This window comes from Rhea pennata, chromosome 12, assembly GCF_028389875.1.
Source record: "Rhea pennata isolate bPtePen1 chromosome 12, bPtePen1.pri, whole genome shotgun sequence".
In the NCBI taxonomy this organism is placed as follows: domain Eukaryota; kingdom Metazoa; phylum Chordata; class Aves; order Rheiformes; family Rheidae; genus Rhea; species Rhea pennata.
The window spans coordinates 18,453,964-18,464,617 of record NC_084674.1 but is presented as its reverse complement, the minus strand read 5'-3'; the positions used below and the strand labels follow the sequence as shown (position 1 = coordinate 18,464,617).

The window sequence follows — 10,654 nt, the reverse complement described above, 5'->3', positions numbered from 1 at the left end:
TTCAAAAATAAATGTCAAAGGAAAGGAAAAGAAAACCTGTAAAGCTTAGGTGAAAAAATTAAATATAATCTAAAATTCTATAAAATAATCTATCTAAAAAATTGTCTGGACTTCATTCCTGCAAAAAAGCCTATTGTCCTTTAAGTTCACATAGAGAATAACATCATCGAGTATCATAAACTAGGGAATTTTGGTGAGAATTTTAAATCAATAATATTTTGGAAACTACCTACATAATTTACTAGACCTATGGCTAAAATTCCTAATATTTTTTAATGCATATCTTGCCTTTGGTTAAAGTCTTATGACATTTTCCTAAATAGTTTAAATTTCTTATTGAAATCTTGGAAGATATTTTCATAAGGAGTAAACAACTCTCAGGCATCAATCTTCATTGCGACTTTTTACTTCGTAGGACTCCCTAAACAAATACTAAATAACATCTGCAACCCTGATTCTCTGTCAAACTGGCATAAAAGGACAGGCAGAATTAGGCTCTGTGGAATATCCACAGTGCAGGAGACCTCTTTAGTAAGCCTAACACTTTACAGCAATCCCTTAAGCAATATCTAGCAAAAATGACTGCTGAAGGTAGAAAGGCAAGTAACATTTCAGAGCCCAGAAAGAAGTCCGGTTTAATAGCAGAGCAGGCACAAGCTTAACTTTTGGAAAAGCAAACAGATGGCAAATGAGACTTAACCCACATGAATTTAACATGCTATGAATATATGGCCCCAAATCAGGAATAGCTCACTTCCCTTTTGCAGTCCTTTGCTTTCATGTTGTCCATGTTCACGTATGAATTGGAGTGACTGTGCAACACACCACAAAGATTTGAAGTGAACGAAGTATTGTTTAGCAAAAAAGATCTCTAACAAAAACATATACTGATGCGTGAGCTATTGCTCAGCTATCACTGAAATCAAGTGTATACACCCTATTTGCTTACTTGAACTCTCAAGATACTGGTTTCAAAAGATGAATACGGAAATTGTATGGCAACAAAAGTTTTTCAAATAAGACTATACTCAGAGTAAAGCTTGAAATATACAATCGAGGTTCAGTGGGGCTTTGCATATTTATACAGCTTCTATCCATTTCTTAGCAAAATCTGTAGGATTTTTACTGGGTTTTACTCAACCAGGCAAAGACCTCAAATTCATCCCACAGATTTGAGAGTATGTTAGTGGCAAGAATTTCTTCCTTTCTTTCAGTAGCAACAAAGACATCCTGAGTTTAAAATGACTCACTTTCTTAGATAAATATTTTGCATTGTTACATTCTTATAAACAATATAAGTCCCAAACATGAAATCACAATTCCTGGGAGAACTGTTTTTACTTTTAATGTTATTAACATCTTTTAGGATGTCTCTTTGGGGGAAGGAGAAGGCGGGAGAGGGGGGAGAGGAAACAAGAGAAAGAGTCAGAAAGCTTAGTGATACTATGCTTATATTGAATTAAGTTGGTTACAGAAAAAATGGTATTCTCAGCATCACAACTGAAGTTATCCGAAGATTCTTCCTAGCTTAAAGATATGCTGCCTTTTCCATAAATGAAGTAACACAGCTCAAATACCTGCTTATCCTGTAGGTCTGAAGAGAGTTCATAACTCTCAGAAAGTGATCTTGACCTTTTAATAGCTTCTTCCTCTGCTTGTTTTCGCAGTATGGATGTTGAGTGCTGAAGTTTCGGCCTCCGAGATCTTTGTTGCCCAGGGGAGACAGAATACAGCCCGTAAGCAGAATGATCGTAATGGTCTGGGCTTATAGCTGAACTGTGTGTTATAGGTCCTTGATGGTAAGCAGATGGACTATCCAAAGATGTGCCAGTTTCACTACTCGGAGCCTCGCCCTCAACACTAGATGGACAAAGAAAAAACAGGAAAATCCTCAAATAAGTACTGTATACCAAAATTCTTAGCAACTAATAGCATCGTTTTGCTAAGTATCATTTTATGCAGACACTGAGCACACTGTGTTCAAATGCAAATGTAGCTGTTACAGGGTTATGTGGGTACCATGTCAAATACATAGTTTTCACTGTAACCTAAGCAAATCACTATTTTTGTTGCAGAGGTCATCCTTAGAGCATGAGTCAAGCAGGAAAATGGAGATTTCAAGCATTATTTAACTTTACATAGCAATTATTAGTAATATCCTGAATAACTCACTTAACTGCCACGTAAAATAAATGAAAACTATTCATTTCTTAAGACTTTGTTACACCCATTTCCAAGCCGGTCTGCTTCAAAACCACAGATGCCTATTTGTATCTTTTTAGCATAAATAAAACAGTATTTTTGTATCATTATATTACAGTTCAACACAAAAGTATTATTTTACCTTTATTCAAAGTAAATTTGAGATTTAATGGATCTTTTGAGCTACTACATTTCTAGAAAATAAAGCCAGGGGGGAAAAAAAACCAAAACCTACAGGAGAACTCTTATCTATCTCTGTGCTAGCAAAAGAACGCTCACATGGGATATTTTTGGCATGCTTTATTGTAAAGCATCCCAAGGGATGATGTTTCTACCTAATGAAAGGAAAACAGTTTCAGGTAGGGAATACACAATAGAAGCTATCTGGCAAATAAAATATTTTCACATGATTGCTGTTACTGCTAAGGAATAAAGGAAAGAAAAATACTTTACACCAAATACTTTATCACACAACAGTGATGATTTCAAAACTGAATCTTAGTCAAGGCTTATCCTGAAGTAATGGTGATTCTTCAGTGCTGATTTGTATTTATATTTACACTAAGACATTCTCACACTGCAATAGTGTCTGTGCTTTGACTCTTCCACACTGTTTCTTTTCTATACATTTCACATAAATATTTACTAATTGCTTCATCCTGTATGCACAGAGCACTGATAGAAAAACAAATTTTCATTTTTTTAATCACTCAAAAGCCTTAGGAAACACACATTCGCCCCAGCACATAAACATGCATTTGCAGTACTTTCCCTACCTTTTGTTTTAAGAACAGATACATCCTCTAAAGGAAAAAAAATTCCCACGCTCTCCCCAGGCCTTTTATTTCACATGCTGCTTTCGTTCGCACCTGTATACAAACGTAAGACGTAGAAGCCCGCTGCCGCCTCCCAGAAACGAAACGTCGCGATCGCGCCTCCCCCGCGCAGCAGTTCAAAGCGCAGAGGGAGCCGGGACTCGGCACTGGGTTGCACTGCCAGAGCTCAGCAAGTTAACGCCGACAAAACTCCGCGAGCTTCAACAGCCTCTACTGTTTTGTAAGTGGAGGAGAAAAAAGCCCCTTTGATTTCTTAAAATGTTTCTATAAACATGTAAAACTGAAAGCAAACCCTTTCTTTGCCCATCAAAATATGACTCTCCCCAAAGGCATTTACAACCATACTTTACCCGAGCTGGAAATACTTTTAGTCTGCACACATCACTTTTTCCAAAAAGGAAGCTGACAGGAAACTAAATCTCTTTCCCTCTATGATACAGCTGGCTTTCAACTCAAAAATGATAAATTATCCAGAGTTTTGCTGGCAACATTGAAAACATGTAACCACCCATTAATAACAAACAAATCATTCTAACATATCTATTGAAATAATGTTACATTAAAATGCTTCATATTGTATCTTTTTATAACAAAATTCATTCCTTTTGCTGACTTGTGAGGCCACACTATTTTGTTCATCAGAGGTTCCTAATTAAAAGCCTATTTATAAACAAGCATGGGATATTTGTTTCAGAATACACTTGTAATAAGCAGGAAGTCAACAAGTATCAGTATTTCCCCCTCCTTAGATTCTGTGACTTTTTTGTCTTCCTCTCCCGTAAATTGGGCACTATTTAATAATCATTTTATCTTAATTATAATCTCATGCAACATTTTAGTAATGATTCCTTCAAAGGATCACTTAATAACCTTTTAAATCTAATCAACAAAAAGGTTACAGCCCTTGTCAGAAAAATATTTTAAGGGGGTCTACCTCAGACTCTGATTAAAGTTTGAGGATTTCTTCTTCATTCTTAGTTTGTCTTCTGCAGCTTTTCCAGACACAAATACAATCCTTGAATGACTGCAATGCCTGATCTCATTTTGCTCATAGGCCTATTCCCTGCCATCACATGTCTGGACTTTGAAGCAGGGAAGTAATTATCTTTTACAACATGCTGCCTCCTGCACAACAGCATGATAGATCCTGAAAGCAAACAAGCATGCACAAGTGGTACCACACACTTGAAGGTTTTCTCTCCTTCAACCCTTCCTTGTCCATTATTTTAAAATCAGCAGAAGCTTTGTAAGAGTAATTTCATAAAGCGGAAAATCTGCTGGCAAAGCTTGCTTTTTTTTATTACTACTTTGTATGTTTTTAAAAAGGAGAAATATTTCAATAAACAGATCTTGTGTGAAGTTTTAAAGGCAACAAAATTCATCGCTCCACCACGGAGTAAGCGCAGGCAGAACCCGGTGCAGCAGCAGTATGTATCGTATCAGATCATCCTGTCCACCTTTATTCTGAAAGGCTGCATGTGAAAGGGGTTCCTCTGAGCCACAGCAGCCGAGGCGTTAGCCAAGCACAGCAAGCTTAGAAGGATCTCTCATCTATTCGGTGATGGAACCACTGGAAAATGCCGAAACACACACCAACGTCAGGGGCTCTGCTGCAGGCTTGCAACAACAGTTAGAGCAAGATCCCTGTGACCGGGGGAGTAGCTACACACTTCTCCAGTGCAATATTACGTGTCCACCTTGCACATGCCTTTTTTTGTATGGATGAGTAGATTTTTTTTCTCTCCTGCCCTTTCCTCCCCGCCAATGCTATATACTAATTTCTGTGATCTTTTACTCTTTCCTCATCTCTTCAATAACCAGAAGCAGTTGTTTTCAGCTTCTCCAGCTCTAACATTTTGTATTGTCCCCTACTCTGTTTGCTTCTACCCATTTTTATATTTCCATGCTTTCTTTTATCATCACCACATATGAAAAGACTGACGTTCACAGTAGTAATGGGGTTCACCACCCCATATTAACAAGCTTCTTAGGTCAAACTGTACACTCTCCTGTTGCTAAGAGTTGTTTAATGGCTGGAAGATCATATCTACACAGCTGAATTTATTAACTCTTCTCCACTTAAATCTACCAAAGGGCGAGGAGGAAATACAAGAACTTTTAAAGAAGCCATTATATTACTGTGTAGTTCCAAAAAATGCATTTACACATAAAGATAAAGCAAATGAGAGTTCACACAGCTTCTGCTGTTTCTTTAATCACCTTCCTCTAAATTTTTAAAGAAAGGGTCTAGTCAGGCAGAGAGAGCCAACACTATTCTATTTCCCCTGATACAGAAACGGCAAGTCAACGCAAACTGGAATGTCATCAGACAAGTGATGGCTGTGCAATGACATGCACTGACTTCAGTCAGAGGACCTAGCTTCTAGGCTCAGCTCTATTGCAAGGAATGCAGCAAGCGGACCCAAATTTTCAAAAAAACTATTGCTAATTTTGGATTTCTAACTTGAAATATTCAGGACCTGATCTTCCAGAACTACACATTCTAGGATTCCAAATCCACATAAAGTCAAATCATCAACTAAGCACAGAACACCTCTGAAAACTAGTTTCCAGTTATCTCAAGGCAGGCACCTTGTATTTCTAAAAGGAATTACCATTTCCAGAAACACAAGAGTTACTTTCTGTGTATCACTTTCCTCTTCTGTAAAAGGCAGTTTTTAAGTTAATCACAGATTATAAGAAAGAGCTAGATCTAAATTCAGTGCACTGCATAAAACAGAGAATGTAACATTGACCCAGTGCCAGGTAGTACTAGGAATAGAACTTCTTAATATCGGTGTCTGATTTGAGACATCTGCCATCTACATGTCTGGTGGAATAACTGATAATTTCAGTACTTAAAAAAAATTAATGGATGAATTTAGTTTCTCTCTCTGCAATATACAATGGCATAGGGAGAACTTCAGTATGTTCAGTATTGCAATCGTGTAATACCAGAACAAAGGAAAACAGATGAACTCAACCTTTTGTTTTTCAGATTCCAATTTTATCACATTCCTGTCTCAGCAGAAAATAGATTCATTATATGTTGAGCCAGGAAAAAAAAGAAAAAAGAAAAAAGAAAAAAGAAAAATTTCTTGCCAGTATTTTACAGAAAAGCGTAGAGTGAAGCAGCTAAACAGTGAAAATGGAAATTTAAGTATTTAAAATACTTAGTACTATGAACATGAGTTTGCATGAACAAAAGTTTAAAATAGAGCTATGAGAAACCTATTTCTTTCTACATCTAAATTACTTCCTTGGAAGAGTGGCCAGCACTGACTGAATCAGTATTTTACCAGAAGTTGACACTGGAAGCATCTGCCTGCATAGACATCAACTTGTAATAATGTTTAAGAGAAACAAAACGCTATTTTAACAATATTGGGAAGAAAAAAGACTTCAATAAAAGGGAAGCAGACTGAGTATATAAATAAATATCTCCACAGATATATAAAATTATTGGTGAAAATCAGATCAGTTTTACTTTTCCTAAAGAATACAAACCAGTTTTAAACATCAAATATAGATAGGTTCAAGCATTTTCTTCTTTTCTTGCACGCACACCTCTAGATTTCTTGCAAGACCTAAGCCACGTGCTACATAAACAGTTTTAAATTAGAATACATCAACTGAAGCAACATACGGGCATGCGAGTAGGACGTGTTTGCTTCATCAGCAGGGCAGTGAGATACGGGTCAGCTGGCAGCACGGCTCACGCTGCATTTGCCTATGATGCTCACTGAGCGTGAGCAGCTACAGAATCAAGGCTCACTGCTGTGCCTGAACCAAAGAGCAACACCAACGTGCAGGCAGCGTCTGCCAAAAACCGATTTTCTAACTAATTTGTCTACATGTCAAAGTTGAATAACATGGTGCATGGCTGTATCTTTTGGACTAAAACAGAATACAATTGATCCAAGCGAACAAAATATAAAGTGGATGCGCTCTTTAGAAATGCTAATGATGCTAATTAGAAAGAGGTCTTTTTTTTTTTTAAGTTACTTCCCACTCTTCAGGTGGCAGGTTCATCTCAAGAATTAAGGAAAAGATCTGTCCCCCTTCATCCATCTGTCACTCCCCAAATGTAGTGGTACAGTTAGCTTAAGATATCCTTTATAGCTGCAAGTGGAGTTTTTATAATCCATGACCAGAACAGTATTTCTTATCCTGGTGTAAACCTGGCAGACCTTCTCTACTGCACTGTGTCTCAATTTATACCTTCAGTTAATATTTCTGATCACAAAGGCTATACTTAGTTAATCACTTAGACCACTACTGTATTTTAACAGCAAAACGATCAGAGAAGCTGCGAGTCTAGATCCAGGGGCACAGATATTTAACTCTCAGAAAGACTACACTATGAAAGAAAGAGATGGAAACCAGAAAAAAACGAAATCCATTTTTTACTGAGGCCTGCTAGCTTATCTTTAAGACGACGCATACATAAAAATTAAATATACAGCTCAATAACATCAAATGCCAGGATTTATTCCCATTCACCCTAAAAAACTCACATTTTACCAGTAGTGAAGTGTCCCAGTGTGTATGTAGGACTAAAATGCAAGGATGGTGAGAACATACGCTACATAAATCATCCAAATGCTCAGACCAGTTGCTGTAGATTTTGTTTGTAAATAAAAACAACAAAGAAAATCAACATGCTTCTAAATAATGTAAAAGCCAAACCAAAACTGCATGCAATATCTTAAAATAGAACCAAATGACCCACTGAGCAAAACAGTAAAGGTTTGAGAAATGATTTTACCATTTCTCTAAAATCACTACTTATTTTCATCATTCCTCTAGAATGGATTTTCAACAGTGCAATACAAAGACACGAAATTGAAAACAGGACCTAGTAATTGAATGGCAAATGCATGAGAACCAATCAGCATTATGTTCATTCTGTAAAAAAACTGTTTTGAATAATGAAAAGTAGTATGACAACATAGTACATTTGGGCTTCTATTTCTTAAAAAATGTGTCCATAGATTATCATCTCCATAAAATAATGAACTAGAACTCAAAAGGTACACACAATAAATCCTTTCACCCCTAAACCATGGAAGATGTGCACAAGCATTACAAGTAGAGTATGAGAATCAGTCAGTTAGGAATCATTCTAGTCAGCATCAGATGGTAAAACCATTACTCAGTTTCACTGTGCACGATCTTGTTCTGTTTTTCAGGAAGCAGACAATTAGTAAAGCATCACTGTGGTGGAGCATCACTTGCCAGAGATGGCAGTCAAGACTCCAGGGAGCTTGCATAACCTGAATTCAAACAGAACCCAAGTACTTACACATTTAGGATTTCATATTTTGCTGCAACTGTGAAGCATTTGCACAAATTGTTCCTCATGTTCTTCAATCAAATCTGTCCCTTCTCTACTATTAACTTGTTTACTCTTCCCTGAAGCCATGTCACTTATTCCCTATTTCCAGGGAAAATGCATGTAACTCTAAGTTATATTTACCAAGAGGACAATTCCACATGTTTATTTTCTTCCTCTGTTCGTCATAGAAACATTTCTATCCATAAACATTAACAAGGTATCTACAAATGAACTATCTAAACACCTTGGAATTCCGCCATATGATTTATGAAATGGATTTAAATGCAAACCTAACAGTGAAGCTTTCTGAATGAAACCTTCATTTCACAAATGAGTCCCAATAAAACTTCCATCCCACTCAAAAATAAATATTCTATATAAATATGGCCAAGTTCCCAGGAAGAAAGAAGGGCTACCTATTTCTTCTACCCAACTACCTCTTTTTTAAACTGGGAGATTGAAAAAGTCAAACTCCTATTATAACTCCCTAGTTATATATATCCACTTGAAATGGATCCAAATTCTCTACCCTAACTTGGAGAACGCACCCAGAAGCCACTCACGAAACTAGCTCCAAACAACAGAGAGGCCCAATGGCAGCTGCTAGAGCAGCTGCTCTGCTTAGATACTTCCTATACAAAATCTGGAAAAAACATTTGAATGTCAAAAATGTTTAGGCCAAATCTAGGCATTCCACATAGGGAGAAATCTTTAAGAAAATTGATTCCTTGCCTATAACTTTGTCCTTGCAAGTGCAACTAAGCCCTAATTTGAATATGAAATTTTAAACCACAATTAGAAGGAAAATATTGCTAAATAAAACTGTGACTCTCCATATGCAGCTTAATCCAAACATAAGTATTCATGTGACACAAGGGTACAACCCACTGTGTCAAAGCTGACTTAGATTTCAATACCTGTAGTGCATTCTACTATAAATGAGGAAGTGTATTTAATTAAGGTTCTGGTGCATTGTATTATCTCAAATTACCCTCCACAAAAAATTCTTAATGTAACTTATTAAAATGTAAAATTAGCTCTATATAGTTCACACAAACTAGTTCTTCAATATTTTTTTTTCTACATTACAGTATTCCCCACTGGAGAGAGAATATTTGAAGAGAAGTATATTATTAGTACCACTTGCAACAGATTAGAATCTAGTTCTCATTATCATTTCTGTTTTGTACTGTTCTAGTAAACAAAAGTCAGTTCTATATAGAACTTAAATGAATCCCAAATTCAGTGAAAGCAGTAAGATTAACAAACAAATCTACCTTTAAATATACACTGCCAAAAGTTCAAAGTCATCATGATGGACAACAGTATTCACAGTCACTGACAAAGGCCTTGATCCAGGAAAGAAATACTGACCAAATCATTTTGCCAAGAATACACTTCAGCAATTCAGCTGTTTCTGTTAAAACCAAACGAAACCTTTGAATGCACATCAAAGTAACATCCCAGGCAATTCATCTTATTGAAGTTAAATATTATTGAAAAAAAGAAAAAAAAAAAAAAACAAAACAGGCAACATTTGCATGTTTCTCAGAAGTGAACAGTAGCAACTAATAAACAAAGCAACCACTTCATTCCGTAGTGTTCTGTGTGACAGACTGCCAATAACATCCAGGTTAGGCTAAAGCAGTCACAGCAACTGACTGAGAGAGATCAAGGCTCCAAAGACAAGCACTACTATGTGACTGCAAAAATTTCATTTGCTCTATGGTCCAAATCCAGTATTCGAGCTTGATTTGGACACTACTAGCTTTTAATTCTCACTAAAAAAATCCCGTCGAAGTCATAAAAATCACACATACATGCACCTCTTTCTCCATCCTGCATTTTGACCCACAGTCTTATATACCACTAACAATGATGGAGGAAAAAAAAAGAAAAAGGAAAGAAAGAAAGAAGAAAGTCTTCTATTGCCTTTCAAAGGCAATGTAGGAATTACCGCATCGTTTTTCAAAACAGGAGGTGCACACAAGCATAACAGGAAGAGAACTAAACAAAAATCTACTCAACTTTTTCATTTTTGAGAACAACCTTTATAATAGATTTAGGAACTAAAAATATCCATTTGAAGAGAGCTTACTTGAGATTATCTTCAGCTTCTAAGGAGGAGGAGGAAGGTTAAACTCCTTATACATCATCTTTGTCTAAGTCAAACAGTGACAGCATGTTGACTAGCAGATAAGTATTTACTAGAGAAGAGTAAAAACCCTCCCCCCGTCCCAGTTACTGTCTCATGAAAGCTGCCTGCTAAAGACAAAGT

General features: G+C 36.6%; 1 protein-coding gene across 8 annotated transcripts in view; it reads right to left on the bottom strand.

Annotated features, from left to right (window-relative positions):
- The window catches only part of IQSEC1 (IQ motif and Sec7 domain ArfGEF 1), a 328,601-nt gene that overhangs the window by 51,106 nt on the left and 266,841 nt on the right, over nucleotides 1–10,654 (bottom strand). For all 8 annotated transcript variants that reach the window (XM_062586053.1, XM_062586054.1, XM_062586055.1 and 5 more), the window contains one exon: nucleotides 1,578–1,860. In XM_062586053.1, coding sequence (XP_062442037.1) covers nucleotides 1,578–1,860 — 283 coding nt within the window. The remainder of the gene's footprint in view (nucleotides 1–1,577; nucleotides 1,861–10,654) is intronic.